General features: G+C 34.4%; 1 protein-coding gene across 6 annotated transcripts in view; it reads left to right on the top strand.

Moving 5' to 3' along the window:
• Window positions 1-25,942, top strand: part of TMEM232 (transmembrane protein 232) — a 211,669-nt gene that overhangs the window by 76,302 nt on the left and 109,425 nt on the right. For all 6 annotated transcript variants that reach the window (XM_049647699.1, XM_049647700.1, XM_049647703.1 and 3 more), the window contains one exon: window positions 16,222-16,400. In XM_049647699.1, coding sequence (XP_049503656.1) covers window positions 16,222-16,400 — 179 coding nt within the window. The remainder of the gene's footprint in view (window positions 1-16,221; window positions 16,401-25,942) is intronic.

The raw sequence follows: 25,942 nt of genomic DNA, 5'->3' as shown, positions 1-25,942 counted from the left end.
CTAGGTAGGATATGTTTGGAGATTTATATTTGATCTATTCTCACATATGCTATCTCTAAGTTTAGTCTATATCTTTTAGAAAACACAGTTGTATTTTTAAAATGAAGGAAGAATTCAGAAATCATCAATCTGAAGATCTACATGCCCTGCTTTCTTTTGGATGTATTTGTAGGTCTATAACTTATCCTGCTGGGTATATCATTCTTTATTTCTTTCTGTCATCCTTTTAAACAAACTATAGTTTTCAAAAGAGGTATCACTGACCTCACTATTCCTGAAAAGCCCTATGCATCCAAAACAATCTCATACCTTGTTAATATAGGTGGCAGGTGCTACTTAATGCACCAAATATCAGTCACTGAAAATTAGTTAACCCCTACTCGGATAAAATTACCACTTCCATCAGGCTTGTGAGATTAAAAAAAATAGAATATTCAGTTGATATCATGATACTGACAACATGAAATGTACCTGTTTGTTCTTTATTTGCAGGAAAGTATAGAGAATATTATAAATGGCTTAAAGAGCAAATAGATAATCCAGTCCAATTGAATAAGGATATTAGATATTTATTCTCTCTGCCTCTCATATTTCTATATGCTATCTGTTGTGGAACATATAAGATAAATATATGGAACAGAAAGGCTAATTTACTAACTTTTGCAAGCTTCAACACTAAACCTTTAATCTTCCCTAATACCTAGACTCCTTGCTTATATGTTACCTCATGTTTTTCTGAACTTTCTTTTGTACCTTTCCAGTGGACTTGGTCAAATTATAGCTTGTATTTGTAATAATTGTTTTACATCTCTTTGTTTGTTAGGAGTAGACTTGGCTACATGTAGTAAAAAATACATTAGATTAAACAAAATGAAAATTTATTTTTCTCCCACATAAAATAAATCCAGAAATAGTCAGTCTAAAGTTGGTTTTGGGATTAAGAGGTTCTCAGGGAGGCGGGTTCATTTTCTTTGCTATTCTGAGGGTTTAGAAGGGAATAATAATATCCATTTTCTACTAAGTCTTCTTAATAGAAAGTACACATAGCATTACCGCTGTAAACTCAATGGCTTAAATGTAATCATATGGCCACACCCAAGGAGAGTTTGTTTTGTTTTTTAAGTTAAGTATCAATAAGCCAAGCTAGGGTAGTGATTCATATTACTAAGGAAGAAGGGGAGAATGAATATTGTGAAGAAACTTACAATCTGTGTAAAGCTTCTTTTACCAAATTTTGTTCTCTCTTAGGTCAGAGAACATATTTTAGCCTTTCATGCCTCATCGTATATTAACTAAGGCATTGACTAAGAGTAGCCTCTAAATAAACAAGTATTGAATATTGAATGGATGAAGAAAAGGACATGGATACTGTATTGAGATCTAATTATGAGATGACATTTTCAATTCAAAATGGTTATTAAACACCATCTTTACCCATTGTATGTGTATAAATGTTTCATATTTTCTCATTCTTTTTTTTTCCCAAAATATTTAGCACAAATTCTTTTCAATCCACAAGAAAGGAGTTGTTTTTGTTTACTCATTATAATGTGAATGTGTATTCGGTGCATCATTCTATACTAATGACTCATGCAACATCAAAACAATTTAAAAGCAACTTTGGATAAACATGGGTATCATGTGGTTATGGAGAGTAGGATTTCAATCTGTAGTTTGAAGCGGCAATTTTGCTTACTTCTGAATTTGGAGAAGGGAAGAACTGGGGATGAGGCAAGTAAAGATGGTGAGTGCTAAATAAGCATGAATAATTAATGAAGCTATTATGGAAACCAGCCTATCAGAAATGGATCCTTGGTCCTGGAATCTAATGTGTAATATACACAGTAATAAAGGCATTGGATTTCAGGATGAATTTGTATTTCTCTTTAAACATTGGACGTTTCTGGTAGCATTTGACAAAACTTTCATGTGAGGAAAATTAATTTGGACATCAGAATATTTAGACTTGCAAAGTAAACACATCCTATCTACTCTTATCTTGAACATTTGGAATTTTAGTTCACTGAAGGTAGGGCTTATTGTGATGATTATGGATTCCTACTTCAAAAATGTCATTAACTTATCTGTAGAAAAATCTCCTTCAATTTCCCCATGAGCACAGGTTTATTTACAGAGAAACTAATGACATTTAATTTTCAGGACATTTTACCACATAGGACCCTTTTATTTTTTATTTTTTAAAAATTTTATTTAGTTAACATACAGTGCAATATTGGTTTCAGGAGTAGAATTCAGTGATTCATCATTTACGTGTAACACCTAGTGCTCATTACAAGTGCCCTCCTTAATACCCATAGGGAATATCTCTTCATAGAAAAATATCTTTTTTTTTAACTTGCAAAAATAAGAATTTTTAAAAATGTTCATATATTTATTTTGAGAGATAGAGAAAGAATATGCATGAGTAGGGGAAGACCAGACGGAAGGGGAGAGAGACAATCCCAGGTAGATTGCACATTGTCAAAGCAGAGCCCAACATGGGGCTCGATCCTACAACTCTGGGATCATGATCTGAGTCAACATCAAGAGTTGGACGCTTAACGAACTGAGCCACCCAGGTGCCCCAGAAATTTTTTATAGTTTTTGTAAAAGAGGGCTTCAAAATTATTTATGCTCTTATAAAATCTAAATCTGCCTCACTCACAGGTTGGAGTACCTTAAATACTAACAACTCATAACCATCCTGCATATTAATATTAACATTGCTCTTTACATCCAGTAAGCATTCTATCAAGTTTATGTGTATTGAATTAAACTTAATAACTTCCAGCCTGTTAGGTAACTGAGAAAGACCATTCAATGTGTTGAGGATAATTATAGTTAGCAAAAACAATTATAAGTAGAGTTGAAGAGTAATTTAATAAAGTTATTTTTAAAATTATTTTTGAATCATAATGAATATCTCTTTCCCTCTCAAATGTTCTAGAGTGGTTGCTGTTCCCAAACCTTGTCATTAAAATATGGTTTATTCTGGGTATCCTTACAACCAGTTATCAGGGAAAAGTAATAAAATGTGTATTAATACAGAAGAATATTTACTTTTTAGACAATTTTACTTTCAATTATAAGATGGAAGAGCTCTTGACCTGTTGCCACAGGTCAGTGTTATCTTTATATACCTGCATGAACATACTCACTCAAAATATATCTAGCATTAGGTGCACGATTAGAATGTACTGGGAAAATTAAACTCACAATACTATATTTAGGAATAATTTGGAGAATAATTTCTAGAATTCAAAATGTGTTCTCTCCCAATTCCTAAACTTGGTGAAGAGAATATTCAAAGCATACCATTCTGTCTTATGAATGCATGTACATGTACAAATCCTAAGTGAAATACCAATAGACCAATTTCAGCAGTGTGTTAAAAGAACAGCATACCATATTTATTCTGTTCATTCTAGGAATCCAAGGAGAGACCAATATTAGGACATTTAAATATCTTATAACTAAGGAAAAAGGAGTCACTCTTTTTTTTTGTTTATTTATTTATTTTGAGAGAGAGAGAGAGAGAGAGCGAGAGCAAGCATGAGTAGGAGAGGTGCAGAGAAAGAGAGGGAGAGAGAAAGGGAGAGAGACAATCTGCTGACAGTGCAGAGCCCGACAGGTGACTCAATCTCACCAACCATGAGATCATGACCTGAGCTGAAATCAAGAGTCCGATGCTCAACCAGCTGAGTCATGCAAGCACCCCAGGAAATAAGAGTTGTTCTTCATAGATGCCAAAATGGAATTGATTAAACTAAAAACACATGCCTGATTTTTCAAAAAAGATAAAGCAAACAGGGTAAAAACAAGAAATATAAGGGTACTTTCTTAAATTGATGTGTATTCCTCAGAAACCAAAATTAACATTATCCTTAAGAATAACTAAAAATAATCCCATTTAAATTAACTGAAAGTCAAAGATTTCTATATTAATTCCTTATATTTTACCACATTCTGATATCCTCGCCAATATAAAACAAAAAGAAAAAAGCAAGTATAATATTGGAAAAGCATTTATGAGTGATCCAATGTCTATTTTGAATGGCCAAAAGTATGAAATAATATTAGCACTAATTAAATAAAGTGGTTACTTACAAGAAACATTATTGTCAATAACTTTACAACATATCAGTAATAACTAAACAGGAAAAAAAAAACCCTCTGATAATAGTGTAAAAACAGCAAAATTGTAAGGAATTCTTATATGAAAGAACAAATCCCATAAAAGAAGACTTGAAATAAATGAATATAAATTTACATATTATAAAGAAATAGACTCTCCCTAAATTAATCTAGAAATTAAATGTAATTCTAAGAGAATAGTCAAAAGAATAGAAGTTGGCAAGTCTATTCTATAGAAAATCTGGAGGATTATAGTCAAGAAAACTTAGAAAAATAGCAGGCATTTTCTTGAACATAAAACAATATAAAATTCTCTGTATTCTACTAGTAAAATAACTAGTCTGTCTGGATTAATAGATTTTAATAACAGAATATAAAATATCTATATATTTGTATTTGTATCTGTGACTATGATATTTACCTTTTGCCATATTTTTTGCCATATTTTTTGATATAGAAGATGCATTAGTATATAAGATGTCTTAGTTTTATAAGAACTATTTTTGAAAATATTAATTACTTCTATCATTTGGGCATATTTTAAAGTATCCCTGTACAATTAAACCTATTATTTGTGAATATAATTACATTACATTAAATACTGCAATCAACAGGAAATCATAAAAACTGAGATGCAGTCATATTTTACTAGAAAGTATGAATGAAGTTCATTAAAAGTAAATAATGTTCCACATTTTAGTTAACACTGAAAACTAACAAGAACACCATTAAATTTTTAAAAAGTGGGTAAATTCCTGAAAAACACACCACAGTAAAAAGCATGTAGCAAAATGATTTTTAGAAGGAATTTCCAGATCATTCTTATACATGAGTAAGTATCTTACTGAATGTTAGTATACAGGCAAACACAGGTGGGAAAGGGATGACAGAGATTCTAATAGGAAGCTGCCTTTCAATAAATTTCCTTCTGGCTTAGTAGGCTGCAAAAATGAAAAGAAGTACTCGTAATTGTTTCAATTTTTATTCTCAAACCCCAGAGGATCATTATCTTTCAAGTTAGGTAAATCATGATTCCAAAATTTGAAAACCCTTCATCCCTGCAGAGATCCAGAAGATAGTCTTTATTGCTGACATTTACTGTTTTAGGATCTGATGGTCATCAGTCATGAGACAGCACATTGTCCTTAGTACTACAAAGGACATATCTAATTCCATTTTTAAAATGATTCCATTGCCATTTTTTGTTTCACTCCACCCTATGACATTTAACACACTTCAACTTGAGTAATTGTTTAGATCTTTTCCTTTATTTATTATTCTCACCTCAAAATTCGGAACTGGTATCTATCCATATTACTCATCCTTCCTTCAAATACCTTATTGATTGACACATCTAAAAGCAGAAATTTTCTGGTCAGCTTGGTGGGTAGTTAATTCTCTCCTTAACAAATTCTATTATGTGATGCCATTTTCCCTAATAGCCCAAGGCTTGGACAACACTTGTCTCATAATTTCATTCCTTCCTCACCCATCTGATTTTTACATTAGACTAGGGTAAACAAATCACTTAACAGGATGGAAGCTATTTATTATCTTGCTTAATGAAGAACACAGAGACTTTTATTGGTTCACAGATGTCATCAAGATTCTGTCTCTTTATGTCTTTCTATTCTACTTCTCAGGGATGTTGGATTTTTATTCCTATGCTTGTTATCTCATTATTAAAAGAGCTTTCTAGCTCTAGACATCACAGACTCACGTAGCATTGCAAGGCAAGAGGAAAGAGAAGGGATGATACTGGCTTTTTTTCTAAAGAGTCTGTCCACCTTATAAAACAAAAGATTTCCAGGAAGCACTCCAGAAGACTGTCCCTTGTGTGAAATTGACAGGATAACTGGTTTCATGACTAGCTACAAGGAAGGCTGGAAAAGTAAATGCCTGGTGAAGAGAAGCATTTGTGATGGCTCTGGAGAATTCATTCCCATTATCTGGGTACAAATAGGGTTCTATTTTTTTTTTATTTTTTTTTTTAACGTTTATTTATTTTTGAGACAGAGGGAGACAGAGCATGAACGGGGGAGGGACAGAGCAGAGAGAGAGGGAGACACAGAATCAGAAGCAGGCTCCAGGCTCTGAGCCATTAGCCCAGAGCCCGATGAGGGGCTCGAACTCACGGACCGCGAGATCGTGACCTGAGCTGAAGTCAGACGCTTAACCGACTGAGCCACCCAGGCGCCCCAAATAGGGTTCTATTTTTAAGAAAGGGGCAAAATTTGGCTGGTAGGTCAGCAACTACCTACAGTGTTTAAAAGTTAGAAAAGATGGAAAGTTTGTGCCATCCGCTCAACATACTAACACAACTTAGTAATGTATTTTATGATGCATAAATTTTAATAGTCATGGTGTTAGCAATTTGAATAGTCAAAGTGTTTACTCCTTTGGAGTTTACCATCTTGTTTGATAATATATCCAGTGTCAGAAACACTTTGTATTTGGTTGATATTTATAAAAGTGGAAAATTAGTTTGTCACATTATTAGTCAAATACCAGTAAAACATATTTTATTTTCATATTCACCTGGTGTATTTTGTGCTATTTTTGTTTTTACCTGAATATATAGTACATATATTCTTAATAAAAGTGATGCTCCATTATGTTGATCCTCTAAAATTTTTGATAACCCCTGTCCTTGTTATCATTTAAAATTGATGAGTTGTCTCTTTTTTGATACTGAATTACTTTAGTTACATTTGTATATTAGTACTTCATGGTGGGGGTGGGAAGGGGTTACACCTGGATATGTTGCTAGGCAACTGGCCCTGAGCCTGGGATCTCAGAGACTGCGGGGAGCTGAGAGAGGAACTGCTACAGGTACTCTATTTTCCTTCCATTTAATGTAGCCTTTGGCTGAGCTGCTGTCAGTGCCCTTGGGGATGCGGGGGGTGGGGGGGGGGGGGGGGGAGGCAGAGGACAATGGCTTCAGTTCATAATGTGTGAGAAGAGCTGAGAACTTTAAGTATGAGGTGAAGGAAGAAGAGTCCCTGTGGTCAAATATTTCCTGGATATGAGCTATATTTTGTGATCTAAGATTACTTTATACCCAACAAACATGGGAAAAGTTAATCATTTTCTTCTCTGTCAATACTGTCTCAGCAATCAAAACTTAAGCTGTATGGATTGTAGAAAATAGTTTTTAATTGTAGAGACAAGACCTAATCTTCTAACTTTATATGAGGATCTTCATAAAGCACAAATAACTAGGATAAAGGGTTACCATGATTTTTGAAAGTTAAATGTTGCTACCTTTCCCAGGAAGTTTTGCTCCCATCCAACAAATAAATCTTAATCTAGCTCTGTATATGTTTAACTAAAAGATTCCTATTTCCTCATTCTGTTTATTCCCTTTTGGGTTGCTACTATTTCTTTTGGTTGGACAGGCTAAAACAACATGCTGGACTTTTCAGCCAAAAAGCCTTTGACTGTGTAAAAGTCTTTACTTAAACAGAGGAGCTGAAAATCTCATGGGAACATTCCTCACATTTTTGAAGCATAAATACAAAGGTATATCCCATTTGAGCCAATGGTCTAAAATCCATCTGTGGCTGAACATAGTGAAAAAAAGACCCAGGAACTAGAAATCATGCGAGATTTTGTAAAAGTATTAATGGTGTTAAAGTATGTTACAATGTGCAGTTTTAGAAACCAATTTTTGTAATAATATGCCTTAGCTGGGAATAAAAAGAATAATATAGTTGTTGGCTTTCTATGCAAATTAATTTAGAAGCAAATGTATATACATTAATGAAAATAGCTCAGTTAGGTACTTGTAACTTCCTTTGTTATACCAGCCAGGATTATATTAAGATTCTCCTGAGTGTTTTTGATTGATTTTTTTCTGTCATTAATCTGGTCCAGAAATGAATATAATACCCTAGAGTCAGTTTGCTTTTTACCCCTCATATCTATCAAAAGTAACCTGATAATATGTTCATGGGTACAGAGGTCTCTAATCTAATACATTATTCCTATGTTTGATCCAGGTGTTTCTTACTGTTTTGAGTGAATAGTTCTTTTTAAATACTTGCTAAGTAGTTACTTATAGGAAGAAATAATAGAAGCCCCCCCAAAAGGGTGAAGGATGAAAAAATTAGGTAACAGGAGGAAGAAAAACAGCACCAAAATGGCTCCATTATAGATGAATATATGTGCACTGAACTAGACTCGGTGTCAGAAATTTGGAGTGTCAGAAGTTTGGGATGAGTCTCAGCTCAGCTGTCATGTCCTAGATTATGGTAGCTGGCTATACCTTTCAGAATCTTAGTTTCTTCAAGATTATGGATTTTAAAAGAAATTTGCATGTACCATGCTTATAAACGTAAAGTTCTTCTTTTTTTTTTTTTAAATTTCCAAAAGAATCTTTATTATTTTCTTCTTTTTCTTTTTTTGTTTGTTGCCCCTTGGATACAAAAACCTGTGAGGATTAACTACTTCCATAGAGATAATCTAAAATCTTGGTGGTATTCTTTAGTTTAATAAAATTGAAAATAAATCCATAAAATAGAAATGTGATGTTTCTTTAATTGATTTATAAGAATCATAGTTCTTGAAAAGCAAATGAACCACTTTCTTCTTTGGTTCCCAGTTAAAACTCCAGAAGATAGTTATTTTTTTTCTTTTTTTTTTTTGAAGATAATTATTTTTAATCAACAATGCAAATTACTTGACAATGCAAAAGATCATAAAAGTTAAGAAAGGGAAATTCTACTCAGTTCCTTAAATGTCTATAGTCATTTTGGCATCTTATTTGCCATCATGTTTCAGTTAACTGTCCCATGCTAATATAGGAATCAGCTGACTTTTGCTTTTTGTTTTCTATATTACCTACAACAAACACTGAGCAAGTTAGTAATACTTTGGTTCTCTTTAGTTTATTCTGTTGGGTATTTGTTTAATATGCATAATGATCAAATACGATGATATATTCAAAATAATTTTATCCACATTTAATATGTATGTATATTTAGATACATAATTATTTCTATAGTGTAACTTTCTGAAAACAAAGAGTACCTTGGAATTCCTATTTATTCTACTAGTCATCCAAAATATACTCCCCCATCTCTCTTGTTATCTCCTATGAAGTTCAGGAGTCTTCAACACTACCCTCACTTCTGAAATCACCTATGAAGTTTGGGCATCCCCAAGACAACCCTCAGGTTTGCTAATTTGTTAGAAGAACTAACAGAACTCAGCAAAGACATTTTAGTCATGGTTACGGTTTATTACAGTAAAAAAAATAAAGATTAAAATTAGCCAAGGAAAAGGTACATAAGGCAGAGTCCAAGACAGTTCCAAGCATTGAGCTACCCATTGTGCTCTCCCAGTGGGGTTGTGCAGAGACCATTCACTTCTCCTAGTAGTGATGTATGACAATTTGCATAGACTATTGTCAACTATGGAAGGTCATCAAGCTTTAGTATTCAAAATTTTTACTGGGGCTCATTCACGTGCACATGGCTGACCCTGGTCTCTGGTCCTTCCAGAGGCCAAATTGATACCGTGGCCTAAGGCTCCCAGATAAACAAAAACATTCTTATCAGACAGGACATTCTAATGCCTAAGAGTCAGGCAATGGCAAAAGCCAGTCCTCTCTTTGGACATTGTTAATTCTTAACTGTACAACTCCCAAGTCTATGTACTCCTCACTTTTCTTCTAGACTACTGCAAAAAACTAAGAGTCTCCCTGTTTCCTTAATGCTCCCTAGAACCCATTTTCCGTCGGGAAGCCCAAAAGATTTTTAAAACATGAAGCAGGTTTGTTCATTTCAAATGCTCTGTTAACTTTTCATTACACTAAGAATAAATTCCAAACTCCTTTCCATGGCTTAAAAATTGGCCATGATCATTCAGAGGGTGCTTCTGCACTCACAGATGCTGCATTTCCTCCCACTCCTTGGATGGTTAACTTTTTAAAAATGCATTAGATCTTGTCTTGAATATGATGTCTTCATGGTGGTCTTTCTCTCATTGTGTCTATAGTTTTCTTCTCTAGTCACTGTTGAACACATTAACACCTTCTATTATTTTCCTAACACTCATTATCAACTGACACTGTCCTGTTTACTTTTTTAGTATCTGTCTTTCTCTACTAGCATTAAGTGTCCTGAGAGCAGTTACACTGTCTTTTTCTTTGGCACATTAGAACAGCAGTTGGTACATAGCATTGACTCAGTAAATATTTGTTAAATGCCTGGCTTGCTGACTGGTTCTTATCCATTGGTTTCTTGGCATTGATCTAGTTCTTTTCCTATATATGGCATTTCACAAAGACCATGTTTTACACTACATTTTACATTCAGGTTACCTTTTAGTGATACATTTGATTCTGCCAAATTATATTTCTCAAAATTGTAAAGGCTGTGTTCATTTATACTCATTCATCTGAGTAGAAATACTCATATTCCACATTCACTGCATTTGTGAAATCTAAATATCTGGACTGGCCATTAAGGGCTTCCCTGGAGTTCAAAACACTAAAATAAAGCATTGCTACAAAGAAAGGATCATAATACTGCTTTTCAAACAGCATAGTTTCTTAGTTTTCAAGATGTATTAAGAATTATGTTTTGGTTCAGCTTTGTTATCTCCTAGAATACTGTCTGCTTAGCTGCAGAGAGACACATTTTCTCTCAGTATATTTAAAGGAACATCTTTGATAGCTGCCACAGGGTCACTCAAAGCAGAACAGAAGAGTGCCTTATTCTTCAGCTTGGTCCCTGGATGAGGAGTTTCATAGCAGACATGCTTCTTATCAAATGTCAAGATGTGCATATTGGACTGCATTCTACCTTTTATGACAGTTGTAACACATCTCAGCTGTCTTTATAAGGCTTTTTTTTTCATTAACCGTCAGTGAATTGGAACTGTAATAGATTTTCCCTGAAAATATTATTCATAAGCAATACTTCACTGTAGTTTACTTTTTTTAAGTTTGTTTATTTATTTTGAGAGAGAGAGAGAGAGAAGAGGCAGGGAACAAGCAGGGGAGAGGCAGACAGAGAGAGAAACAGAGGATCCAAAGTGGACTCTGTGCTGATAGCAGAAAGCCTGATACAAGGCTCAAACTCATGAACCATGAGATCATGACCCGAGCCAAAGTTAGATGCTTAACTGACTGAGCCACCCAGGCGCCCCATTTCATTGTAGTTTAAATGAATAGGTGAAGAGCTCATTTTAAAAATCAACAGCAGTATTTTATTTTATTTTATTTTATTTTATTTATTTATTTATTTATTTATTTTTTTTTTTTAAATTTTTTAATATATGAAATTTACTGTCAAATTGGTTTCCATACAACACCCAGTGCTCATCCCAAAAGGTGCCCTCCTTAATACCCATCACCCACCCTGCCCTCCCTCCCACCCCCCATCAACCCTCAGTTTGTTCTCACTTTTTAACAGTCTCTTATGCTTTGGCTCTCTCCCACTCTAACCTCTTTTTTTTTTTTTTTTCCCTCCCCCATGGGTTTCTGTTATGTTTCTCAGGATCCACATAAGAGTGAAACCATATGGTATCTGTCTTTCTCTGTATGGCTTATTTCACTTAGCATCACACTCTCCAGTTCCATCCACGTTGCTACAAAAGGCCATATTTCATTTCTCATTGCCACGTAGTATTCCATTGTGTATATAAACCACAATTTCTTTATCCATTCATCAGTTGATGGACATTTAGGCTCTTTCCATAATTTGGCTATTGTTGAGAGTGCTGCTATAAACATTGGGGTACAAGTGCCCCTATGCATCAGTACTCCTGTATCCCTTGGATACATTCCTAGCAGTGCTATTGGCTGGGTCATAGGGTAGGTCTATTTTTAATTTTCTGAGGAACCTCCACACTGCTTTCCAGAGCGGCTGCACCAATTTGCATTCCCACCAACAGTGCAAGAGGGTTCCCATTTCTCCACATCCTCTCCAGCATCTATAGTCTCCTGATTTGCTCATTTTGGCCACTCTGACTGGCGTGAGGTGATATCTGAGTGTGGTTTTGATTTGTATTTCCCTGATAAGGAGCGACGTTGAACATCTTTTCATGTCAACAGCAGTATTTTAAAAGTTTGGTGAGTTTTGAGAATTCAGTTACCAAAATACATTTTATGGGCTCATCACTGGTCTTGTGGATTCTATCTATCTATCTATCTATCTATCTATCTTCTATATATCTATATTTTTAGAGAGAAAAAACGCACACAAGCAGGGGAGGGGTAGAGGGAGAAGTGGGGAGAGAGAGAATCTTAAGCAGACTCAATACTCAGCATGGAGCCCAATGCTGGCTCAATCTTAAGACTGGGATTGTGGCCTGAGCCAAAATCAAGAGTTGGACACTAAACTGACTATAACCTCTGTAACTGATAATTTAAAATATATGAAGGTAGCTTATATGTACTTATATCAATCATTCTTATTAACGTAAAGAGTTTGGGAGCCTTTAAACAAATATATAAAAAGGTTAAAATTCACAGTATGTTTTATTTGTCATATTGCTCAAAACTGCATTATTTTTGAGGTTCTCAATTCCAGAATTATTAATTTAAAACTCATAATTGTTTTGTTGCTCATATTGAGTTCCAAACTTATTTTTCTGCTAGATTCACAAATCCATAATTTCACTTTTGCTATTTCACTTAAATTTTAGCTATATTTTTACAACAAGCTATAGGCCTCTGAAAGTTAGATTCCCCTTACACCCTATTATGTCACATTTTCTAAATATTATTTTATCTCCTTTCTCTCCAAACTGGCTCCTCTACAACAATCTCTTTTCTATAAGTGACTTCATTATTGTTTCTAGTTCCTTAACTTAAATATGTACTTTTCCTCTCCACTTCATGCTTTTCTTCTCCTCCGTAGCTAAGAATTCTTATTAGATCTTCTCCATAATGTCTTAAGTTTGTCCTTTACTCTCCAAGCTCCTGCTGCTTATCACAATAAAGACCTACATTGCCTTATAAAGCTCCCACATTGGTTTCCCAGTTTATTGCTGGAATAGATGTAACATGTCGTGGAACACATATAACATTACTCTTTTGCTCAAACATCTACCACTTAATCTGATCCCATTTATCTTTAGTTATTTTACCTTATCCATTTCTTTTCTTAGATTCCATACCCAACTTGGGGCTCTAACTCATCACCCCAAGATCAAGAGTTGCCTGCTCCACTAACTAAGCAACCCAAGTGCCCCAAAAAGTTCTATTTTTAAAAGTAAGCTCTATACCTAACATGGGGCTTGAACACATGACCCCAAGGTCAAGAGTTGGATGCTCCACCCACTGAACCAGCCAAGCACCCCTATCCATTTCTAATATGAGCTCTCTACCCCAGTTCAATTTGAGATCCTCACTATCATCCTCTACCCTCTGTCTTCTTATAGTTACCTCTCGACGAGGAGTCAGTGGGCCTATTGCCAAAGGAATGACTAGGCAGAGTTCCTGCTGGGTCCCTAAGTGGATGGGACCACCTCCAGGACCATGGTTGAGCAGGGTGGAAATGTGATTATGGAACCACTTATGTATCTCCAGATGTTAGGCCTGTTACCTGGGATGCAAGTAGATTTGGCCCCTGCCACATCCCTGAACACTCTCCTGCCAGGGCCTGTGGGGGGGTTTCTGGGTCAGAAGAGCTGCTTCTGTACCATGGTAGAGTGAGGCTGGAGCCAGGTCACAGAGCTGCTTCAGGGCCAACAGACAGCAGGCCTGTTACCAGAGGCACCAACAGGCATGGGTTTTCCTGGGTCCTTTGCTCGAGATCCTTTGTGGATCAAAAGGGCTGGAGCCGAGTTCACAGGGTGGGCAAGGATGCTTCCAGGTCCATGGCTGGGACCACATAACTGCCAACAGGTGTTCCACCTGGGCTGGGACTGCCTCCTCAGTCTTGTTTCCACTGGGGTTTCACAACCTCCTACCTGGATCCCAAGGTCCTGAAAAAGGCACTTTTGTTTATGGATGGCTGCCAAGTTGTTGTTTCTATGAGGGGATGAATGCTGGGGATGTCCTATTCTGCCATCTTGCTGATATCAATTCATACATGTAATTTCAAATATGGCAGCATACTAATTTTAACTTGTAAAATTTTTATGGGGGGAATTACATTTTCAAAAGAATTGGCTGCTTACCTATAGTTTACACTATCTCTTTCAAAGTATCAATAGAAAGGATGAAAGTTGCCTTAAGTTTGGAAGCTGGACATTTGCCTTCCTCCTCCCACTTGTAAAACGTGTACATACTTTCCATTCTGCCTCCTCTTTCTACCTTCTAGTCTGTTTCCTATGAATGGAATAGAAGGAAGGCAAGCACTCGTCTGAATTGGAGAGCCTATGCTGCATGGCATAAGATTAGACTCTCCTTCACTTGGCTCTGTCACTCATCATCTGTGTCATGCTAGGGGATTTTCCTTTTTTAAAAAAATGTTTTATTTATTTTTGAGAGAGAGAGAGAGAGTATGAGTGGGAGAGGTGCAGAGAGAGAGAGGGGAACAGAGGATCCAAAGTGGGCTCCGTGCTGACAACACAGAACTCGATATGGGGTTGAACTTACAAACCATGAGATCATGACTTTTAAGTTGAAGTCAGATGCTCAACCAACTAAGCCACCCAGGTGCCCCTGCTAGGGGGGTTTCTAACCTGAGTTGAAGGTCATATGTTCCTTCTATTATGCTAAGTGTAATACGGTCATCATAGCAGGACTGTAATGAGGCCTAGAATAAGGGCACATAGTAGTAGGAATGCCCAAGTTTTCTAGTTATAACTATAATAATTATTATTGGGGCATCTGGGTGGCTCAGTCAGTTAGGCATCCAACTTTGGCTCAGGTCATGATCTCACGGTTTGTGGGTTTGAGCTCTGTGTTGGGCTCTGTGCTGACAGCTCAGAGCCTGGAGCCTGCTTCGAATTCTGTGTTTCCCTCTCTGCTCTTCCCCCACTTATGCTCTGCCTCTCTCTCTCAAAAATAAAAAATAAGCATTAAAAAATTAAAAAAAATATTATTATGTAGCTTGGATTATAAAAATCTAGATTGAATTAGGAAAAGTTGAGGATTATCATTTTTTCATATTGTGCTTTATCTTTATTCAAGAAGAGAACTGATGAGTTCCAGTGTCACACTGGCTGTCATCAGGATTTGGAGGACAGTACAATACAAAATTTAATTGACTCTAAAGCCCTTCCTGAACCTTCTCTTCCTCCTGTTCTTCTTACCTGCTTCGCATATACTCATACTCTCATGTTCCTCTTTGACTAACTTCAGTTCATATCCCCTTTGAGACCTGCTGTAGTAGTTCATTCTACAAATTTATCCCATCTCTATCTAAATTAGAATTCTCTTTTCCTGAATAGTATTATATAGCACTATACTACTGAGGTAAGAAATAATTAAGATAAAGAGTAAAGAGAAACTTTTTCCTCCTTTCTGTATGGGAGAGGTGTATTTTAAATGTGGACCTTGATAATTTATATAAATTACTAATTGGTATATAAGTTTTAGAAAGAAGATTGTCTTAGACTTTTAAAAATCTCTTCTGGATTCATTGTTCCCTTTCCTCTGTTTCAGTTGATTTATGTCTCTATTAAAAAAAAAAAAACTTCCAGCCTATAATTATATTGGCAATTTTTGTCTGCTTTTCACATTATTTTCAAGGCTTTCTTCTTGGTTCAAATGGTGTGTTTCATAGAGCTTGATTTTTCTCCTATTCTCTAATTTGTTATAAAAATTCACTATGGTGGTTTAAATATTCATATTGCCTTGAACAAATTCCTCTTTCCTTGAATTCCAAAGTTTTTTTTTTTTGTTAAATACATAGTTCCTACTTTACCTGCCCAACTTTTACATTTATGAGTTATGATAATAGTTAGGTGCAGATCTTTTCTTATGACTAGAAATTTTAAAGTAAGCTGTGATCTTTTAAAATTAAAGGAGTAGGAGCTGTGAAGAGTAAAACAAATTCCAAAGCTCAGAATTTCAGACTTTACAACACCGTATTAGTAAAACCGCAGTTCTTCTTTTTCACAAAATTGTGCATTACTAAGATGAATAAGATTATGTCTTCCCAAAGAATATATCTTTTTCAACAGGTAATCCAGTGATATGGATTGGATACTATGGCTTAGTGTATAACCTGGTGAAAATGTCATGGGAACTTCGGGGAGATGATGAGCAGGATGGATTTAGAAACAAAATATTGCAAACATTACAGAAGACCAAGGATCATGAGAAAGACAGGCGAATCCATAATGCAGTAAATATAGCTCAGGTAAGATAAAACCCAGGGCAATAAATTGGTACCTCCATTATCAAGAAGTGTTTGTCCTTTCTCTCTAAGGAAAAGAGAATGTCCATATTCAGTGAGTGTTAGTGACTCACAGCTGGGAAAACCATTTTTAAAATTGAATACTGATCTAGGTTTAGTTAAAGATAAGAGTGTTGGTACTCTTCTGACTAAGAAGCTTGAAGAGAGGAGGTGATTTGGGGGAAGGAATAACTTCTGCCTCAGGTTTGTGACTGAGAATTTTAAGTATACTGACCATGCATTCCAGTTTGCCCAGGTTAGCCTGGTCTAGGCCTAATTTTCTAGCTTTCTAATAAGAAAGCAATGAATTAATTCACTCTCAGAAGTGTCTCAATTTGGATAAGTTATTTTTAGTTATCTTATTTGTAAGTTTTTCTTTCTAGCATTAGATAATATAAATTGAAAATCTGGATTCACTAACACTAGTCTTTTTCTTTGAAGTTAAAAATGTATTTTACAAGTTCTTGGTTTTTCTAGTTCTGTTTGAATGACTACATAATTTTTTTTCTTCACTTTCAAAGAAAATCATTATGAAATTAGCTATCCATTCTTCATGAAATGCAAATGTGATTTTCCAGTGATGCTTTATCCATATGGTATCCTATGATATTTTTAATCTCCTACCAGTTTTTTTCTTTTCTATGTCTTATTTTGAGCTAGGTTAATTTGTTTGTTATCCTAAAGTACACTTTTTTTTTTTTTACCCTTTCATTGAAAGTTTCTGATTCTTTCTAGTGTTTACAGATGCAATTATCCTAACACCCTTAATATCCTGTTTTCTAATAATAATTAGGGATGTGAATTAATGTTAGCAAGTAAGAAGAACAAATAATGAATTCACTCTGCCTAATCAATTGTCAAAGCATATGGGTGGGCCATCATTGCAACACAGAGTATCTACCCTCTAGATTCTTAGTAGAAAACAAAACCTTAAACTCCTTGCTTTTTAAACATAAATGTGATTTTGAGTAAGAATCTTTATGGAGGACTATCTAAAAATATGCATTCCTTTTCTCTAGATGTCTAATATATTTTTCACAGAGAAAGACAGTCAAGAGCTGTCCACTTGAACTACATTGTTTTGGATTCCGTGGGCTTGCTTTTATGCAACCATGCTTCAGTTTTATCCTTAGTTGTGGACAGAACATAGAAAAATTTTTAAATAATCACTACTGGATCTATTATAGTGATGACCACTATGTCATCGAGTATCCTCTTTGCTGAGATTTAAGAAATAAATCTTAGTTTCATGTGCTGTCTGAACTTTATTATTATTTTGGATAAGCTGCTCAATAGTTTTTAAAAAAATGAGAGTCAAATTTTGGCTAGTTTTGAAATAGAAATAGAGGACGACATGCATTCATCTCACCAAGTCTTATTATTTTGTCTTTGTTTTTTCATTTTACATGAATTTTCAGTTATTCATATTATTCTTTGGTTTTGTATCTATATTTATATGCCACTTCACATCTCAAATGGATTGTATACTGTAACCAAATACATAAGCCAACTCAAATTTGTCATTTCTATAATTAGAATTCTATTTAAATGCCTGCTTACAGGGCCATTCATTTGGTATAGGATAGTCTTCCTTGTTCAAAATTTTACTAAGTATCTATAGATAATTGCATTTGACATTCATAAGTCAGTTAATCGGACATAGCAAATATTTTTTGTTTGCTAGGTCCAAGGAAAGACCTTTCTTTACTCAAGCAGTCAGCTCTGAGAATAAAAGAATAGACAAAAGCATAACCACTAGATGTGCTAATTAGGTTTTAATGTTTAGTTAGAAGACTTCTAAGGGATACTTTCATTCATTTTAAATAGTAAATGTATGGAAAGGCAAGTTTTCTTCAGAGAAAAATCTAAATTAGAAATTTCTAAAGGCAGTTAAATTAATTTAGGTATAGTACATATTTAATATAAGAAATAAGTTTAATTTGCATTAGATAGATTAACTAAAAGATACAATTCACTCTAGATCTATATTATAAGTTAGGTAGAGATAGGGACATTTAGATTATTAGATAACAAAGTATATGATTTATGGTTATAAGTGATAGAGTGCCTAGTCAGTGTCTTTGAAATATCACTTAATTTAGTTTGAATTCCTTTATTTAATAATAAGATACTACAAGTATATACACTAAGAAATTAGTATAAATTTTTTTACCAAATTCATTAAAAAATATGAAATAAATATGTACATATTAGATCCTAAATCTATTTTGCCATGCTGAATTCTATGGAAGACACAGGAAGTCCAAAAAATGACCTTTATACAATAATTTTTACTGTCAGAAGACAGAAGATTCAGAAGATGGAATATTATATGTATGGCTATTCCCATCAAAGTTCATGGTACACAAGGGAGTTCAGATGTTTGGTTTCTAACTTCCTTCTTATATTAATATGGAATACATTATTGTCATCTTTAAGTAGTACTTGAGCTGGAAACTTAAATGATGAGTTATGTTAAATGACTCAAGGGAGCAGCATCAAAGAGTGAATCTCTTAGATAAGGAAATGTTGTGAGCTGAGCAGAAATAAGAGCACCATGTAAGAAAAAGCCATTGGTTTACTTGCCTCGTTGGAGAAAAAGTCTTGGATTGGGCAGTAGTAGGCACTATATTTGAAAGTTATGTTTGGGTTACCAAGCTAAAGTCTTAGAGACTTAGAAATGGTTTCATAAAAATAGGAATGCTAAGTAAAACAATGAGTTTTGGGAGAAAATTGTTCTAACGAACAATTTTAATAGGTGGGTAATTTATGTTGGGTAAAATCATGTATACAATTTCTTATATCTTTTTAAAATAATGAATTATTGCTTAGGACTTTTGGTATATTATTAGAGTAATTGTCCTCATTTTATTCAAGATTCCCTATATTCACATCCTTGGCATGATTCCTTCTATACTCAAATTCTTGGCTTGATCACATGACTTGATTTAGAAAATAATATCAATGTTATACAAATGGGAAATTTAAAAACACTTATGTATTGGGGCCTGCCCTCTCTTGTTCTCGTGGAACCCTGTAACTGCCATGTGAGCAAATCCAAGTTACCCAGATGGTAAATGAGAGACCGCATTGTGCAGAGACTAGTCATCCTAATTGATCCAGTGCCTCCTCCCGAGACTAGCCAGTTCTTAACTGACCAAACAGCTGACTACAGACACATGAATGAGTCCAGCTAAGACCAGAAGAACCATTCTGCTATCTCTACCTTCAATTGTTGACCTGTGGAACTGGGGGCTGAATAAATAGCTGTTAAACCTTAAAGTTTTGGGGTGAATTGTTTGCATAGTAAGAGGTTTCCGAGAATTGCATAAATGAGACTTTAGTCTGCTAAATTGTTCAATGTAAATATTGCTTTTTTTCTTTCATATTTATCATTTGTAAAAGGCACTGATAATAGATTTGTTGAGCATGTACTGTGTGCCATGTGCTAAGCACTTTACATTCATTAATTATTTAATCCTCATACAAAACACATGATATTTGTATTTTCATGCTCTTGATTTTACAGATGAGGAAATTGAAACTTTAAATAAGGAATTTAAACTTTTTGAGAGGTGAAGTAATTTACCCATGGATACTGTGGTAAATTACATTGCTTGCTTTTTCTAATGTTGAAGACTCATTGCATTCCTGGAATAAAAACACTTAATGTAATAACCTTTTTAATATTGTCATATTTGCTTTGATAATGTTTCGCTTAACATTTTGCATCCATGTTCAATGGGTACAACTGTTCTCTAATATTTTTTCCTTCAATGTTTTCTTATAAATTTTTGTATCAAAGTTATACTGGATTTATAGAATGAATTGGGAAGTGATTATCCTTTTTTCCTATTCTCTGGAAGGATTTTGTAATATGTCATCATTTCTTCCTTAAAAATTCTGTAGTATTTACAATGGAGCCATTTCATCATGGATACTTACAGAAAGTTTCTAATTGCAGAATAATTTTTATAGTTATATACCTTCCTATACTTTAATTTTCCTTGCATTAGTTTTCTTTTCTTTTTTTTTTTTTTAGGAATTTCATCTGCATTTTAAAAGATTTATCAAGGTTTTCACATTATCTTTCTATGATATCTTAAGGTCTTTAGGATCTGACATGGTATTATCTCCTTCATTCTTTACTCTTGTTATTTTTGCTTTTGTTTCTTTTTAAGCTGTCAGGCCAAGGGTCTAATCAACTTCTTTGTCTTTTAAAAAGCAGCTTTTGATTCTCTTGATACTGATATTCTGTATTATGTTTTCTCTAATTTTTAATATCTTATATTAGATTTATATTTTCTTCTGATAACTTCCTTTCATTTAATGTGTTGCTCCTTTTCCAAAATTATTAAACCATATTTGTCACTGACTTGCAACTTTTTTCAAATATATGATTTTAATACTATTAGTTTCTCTCTACATGTTAATTTAGATGTAACCTGAAAGTTGTGATAAATAATATTTTAATTATCATCCAATTCAAAAGAGTTTCTAATTTCTACTATTATTTCTGTTTTGAACCACAGATTATTCAAGCTCATCACTTAATATTCACATATAGGGAGATTTTGCTATTACACTTAGGATTTTGATTTTTGTTGAATTCTATTGTGCCCAGTGACGATGCTCTTATTATTATATATTGTATTATTTCATCCTACCCCTTCATTTGTCTGGTGGTTAAACCTTTTACTTGTTACCCAAGATGTGACAAAGTGAATCCTTGTGGTATTGAAGTCTAATATAAAAAATTTAATATTTTTTCTGGACCTTAAAACAGCCTTAAAATATTTTAACTCCATTTATTTCTCTTTACTTACATAATATTCCTGTTGAACATTTTAGTTGTGTGTGTGTGTGGGGGGGGGGTGTTTGTGTGTGTATATGTGTAGGTTTATAGATATCCATATATTATTAATATGTTTTACAATCAGTATTCTTTAGACTTACCCACATATTTACATGTTTCTTTTCTTACTCTTCCTTCTTAAATTTGTGGCCTTCTCAATGGGATTATTTTTATTTTGCTCAAAGAAAATCCTTTTGTATTTTAATAATATCTCTTGTTGGCTAATTCTGTCAATTTTTATTTACTTAAAAAGGTTTTTATTCAATTTAATTTTGAAGGATAGTTTTATTGGCCAAGAATTCTAGGTTGGTATTAGATATGACATAAAGTTAAGTGTCTAATCAATTGCTCTGTTTATTCTTCTCCCAGGCAGTGGTTTTCCTTGCATCAGTTTTATGACTTTGGTCATAAAAGTTTTTTTTTCCAGTTTATTATTAGCTGGTATTTTTCTAATGTCAGATTGCATATTAACATGTCTATAGTAGGTTTCAAGAATAATGTCTAAACTAACTCCTTTAAATTCCCCACAAGTAATTATGACCAAGTAACAATTATGACCAAGTGAAAATGACCAAAGTGATTAGCATCTGTGCAGTTCTCAGTTTTTCTCTCCGTAGTCTCTGTGCTGTGTTCTCATGTTACTCCTGTGTGATCTTCTCTCCTAAATTCCACAAGTGATATCCCTTCTCTTTATGCTTAATTTCTCTGAAGAAAATAATATTCATATTTATTTCAGATTTTAAAAGCTGCCTTCTTAAGGGAGTTAATCGTGATACTGTAAAATAAGTTAACTTCTCACATCTGAAGAAGTCAAAAGCAAATGATTTTAAAATAGTGCACACATAGGGTCTATAGGTGTAATGTATTACAACAAATAGTTTGAATTTATTAATATTGTGCGTTCTTGTCTGGAATAATCTCAATAGTTTCTATGTAACTTATCTTTGCAAGTGTGTTTAATTTTACAGTAGAAGATGAGCATGGTAAAATCAAGGTTTCCTTTTCTTTCTTTTTTGACACTGCATTGGGAAGACATTCACAGTCATAAAACTACAAAAGTTATTTATGACTAAACATTTTTAGTTTTCCTTAATAGCTTACTAATTCCCCAATTCCATTGAACCTCTTACATTATTAGCCTGTGACACCTTTTTTGGTAAAAAGTTCTATGGTATAAAATGGGCATAATCTTTCTTTTATACGTCATAAAAACTGTCAGTTTTTAGGTGCTCCCTCACTGCTCCATGTGGATAGAGAACATATAAGAAAAAGCTATGAGGGCTTGTGTCTCAGATGCTTCTTTTTAAATTTTTTAAGATGTTTATTTATTTTTGAGAGAGAGAGACAGAGACATAGCACAAGCAGGGAGAGGGCAGAGAGAGAGAGGGAGACACAGAATCCGAAGCTGGCTCCAGGCTTGGAGCTGTCAGCACAGAGCCCAATGAGAGGCTTGAACCCATGAACGGTGAGATCATGACCTGAGCCCAAGTTGGACGCTTAACTGACTGAGTCACCCAGAGGCCCCTCAGATGATTGTGTCTAAAATAAAATAGGTTTTCCACTTTTATTCAGTTAATGCAAATGACTATGTTTATAGCACAACCTTTGTTTATTCTTTCCTTCCTAACACCTTGCTGCCAGAACCTTCCCTCATGTAAGGTAATCATCATATTCCCTACACAGAGTGAAACATAGCCGTAATTATAAACTATCATACATTATAGTCAGAAGGATTTATTTCAGAAGGATTGAATATACCTCAATGTTTATGGAATTAAGTAGAAATTTTCTCTTTTTATACTTTAAAAATAAATATGCAATTCATATGATAAACTGTTGAAGTTAATGAATAAAATTTTGTACTTAATACCTCAATTTATCTGCATCACTGGTAAACCTTTTACTAACGATATTATATGTACTCTCATGTCTTACATGTTTTTTTTGACCATAATAGCATTCTATCATCTATAATTCTCGTTCTATCTGTTTGTGAAATCTGATCCTTAATGGAGGTTAGAGGAGAGGTGAAATATTTAATAGCATATTTGAAATGAGAAATAATTCTAAATAGATCCCTAAACATGAGCCCTTCATCTGACAAATTCAATATAAACCCAAATGTTGCCTGAGTATTTGGGATAGAAATAAAATACCGTCATATACTCACAGTGGCATAATAAACAAATGTTAATTGATGTGCTTTGTTTGAAATACTTCCAGGGAGACTTGCAATGAGCAAGACTCTTCTGTAGAGGCAATTCGGCAGCATATGTCGGCACATGTAGGAAAAGTCATCATGTATAAATGCTTTCTGCCATCTGGCATATGACCTAAAATATCAAAAAGAAATATGTACAGCTAAAATGAATATGTGACTTTATTCAGAGGACCTTTGACTCATCAGGTAACATACTTCATGGTTGACATTTTATGGTGAGGTCTTTGAACTAAAATTCATTTTTTCTTCTTAATGATATTCCCATACTCGTGATGTACTCTACAAAGCAGCAAACTAGAACTCCTAATAGAACTCCTCTCTCAGTACCTACCTCTCTCCTCCTCCACATATGGCTCTTCTTTTGACATAAATAGAAAGTCTGAGTGTGGAAAGGGAGATGTATTTTTGGAAGAGTACAGTCTCTTTAAATACTTATCAACAGAATTCTAATGTAACAGATACATTGTTTTAGGAGAACAAAAATATTTGTAGAACTTACAGTGAGCCAGGCACTGTGCTAAGTATCTTACATATATGAACTCATCTACACCTCATAACTCTCCCACCACTGCCATGATCTACCCAGATGGGAGTGTCTGAGTCTAAACGTGATTAAAATAAGTGGCTGATGGTGGATACATCTATGAGTGAACTTAATCCCAAGGCTCTGCTATTTCCACTCTGTTGTGTCCTTTCTCCAAAATTAAACATAAACAAGGCACTAACATTTAATGAAGAATTTTTTATATCAGACACTGTGCTAGAAAATGTATTCAATTTTTGTGTTTAACCTTTATAATAACACTGTAAAGGGGAGTATTATCATCTTCCCATTTTAGAAATAAGGAAAACTTCTCAGAGATGTTAAACAGTTTGTGCAAGATCACACAACTAGAAAACGGATATTCCCATATTAGTCCTTTTCTTAATCTACTACATCAGTCTTTCTCAGACTTTACCACATATAGGAGGAGGGCCTGACATTCTGTATTTATAACATGCTACCAGGTAATGACAGATAATGATGGTCCAAGGACTGCAATTTTAATAGTTCATAACTAGTAATAATAGTTACTCGTGCTGTCTTCCCTTGTGAGATTTTATAACTCCTGTAGGAAATAATCTTTTGTAACTACCAATGAGTCACTTCTATTTAAAATTTGAAATTTGAAGAAAAAAATTATCATTTTTTTCCTGCAAACAAGTTGAATATTTCCAGCTCTAGGATTACTTAAGGACAGGTGAAGATACAAAAGAGACAGACAGCAATAGACAGAGATAGGATTTGCTGTAAACTCTTTTGCAATGGCTAACATCCTATTTCTTTCTCTTTTATTCTCTTATGTCAAGCAGAATATAAGCTAGCTTACTTTTTTTTTTTTAATTTTTTTTTCAACGTTTTTTATTTATTTTTGGGACAGAGAGAGACAGAGCATGAACGGGGGAGGGGCAGAGAGAGAGGGAGACACAGAATCGGAAACAGGCTCCAGGCTCCGAGCCATCAGCCCAGAGCCTGACGCGGGGCTCGAACTCACAGACCGCGAGATCCTGACCTGGCTGAAGTCGGACGCTTAACCGACTGCGCCACCCAGGCGCCCCGCTAGCTTACTTTTTGATGTGTTTACTACATTTCCCTAATTATTGATAGAAAATGAAGAACTCTGGAGAGAGTGGCTTGCTTATTTATTTATTTATTTATTTATTTTGCTACCACATCACGATTCCTTAAAGAATTTCCCTTTTTGCTGATTTATCCATCTTCTTGAATGTTTTTTGTTGTTGTTTGTTTTGTTTTCTACCACCATTATACCCAATACAAAGACGAAATGGTGGGCATCTGCCCCTACACTAGCTAGAACATGTGTGTTCTAGCTCCAAGAACATCACCAAGAACATCACCTTTCCAATTTTAATACTAGATTAGTAAAATTAACATAGATATTCCAAAATTGCCATTTGGTTCTTAGTAAAAAAATTCATTTCAACAATACAATAAAGAAAATCCTGAATTTTAAAGCCTACATGGACATTGCTAAAAAGTAGGGACATTTGATAAAAATGTATGTAATGTATAAATAATGTTAACAGATGGAATTTGAGGTAATGTTTATTGGTAGGCTAAGTTGTAGTATATTTGTGAGTTTGGAATCTATTGTAAGAAATGGCCATTAATATTTTGTGTTAGTTTACTTCCAAGAAGTATAGATATGTATTTATGCATAGTTGGCATTTAAGTCTCTGGATTACAGCATTAGAATAATGGCTTTAAGAGAAGGAAGACTCTTAAAAAGAGATAGCTATTGGGGCGCCTGGGTGGCTCAGTCGGTTGGGCATCCGACTTCGGCTCAGGTCATGATCTCGCGGTCCGTGAGTTCGAGCCCGGCGTCGGGCTCTGTGCTGACAGCTCAGAGCCTGGAGCCTGTTTCAGAT

This window comes from Panthera uncia (assembly GCF_023721935.1).
Source record: "Panthera uncia isolate 11264 chromosome A1 unlocalized genomic scaffold, Puncia_PCG_1.0 HiC_scaffold_17, whole genome shotgun sequence".
Classification (NCBI taxonomy): domain Eukaryota; kingdom Metazoa; phylum Chordata; class Mammalia; order Carnivora; family Felidae; genus Panthera; species Panthera uncia.
The sequence above is the reverse complement of the archived record's forward strand: the minus strand, read 5'-3'. Positions and strand labels throughout refer to the sequence as shown.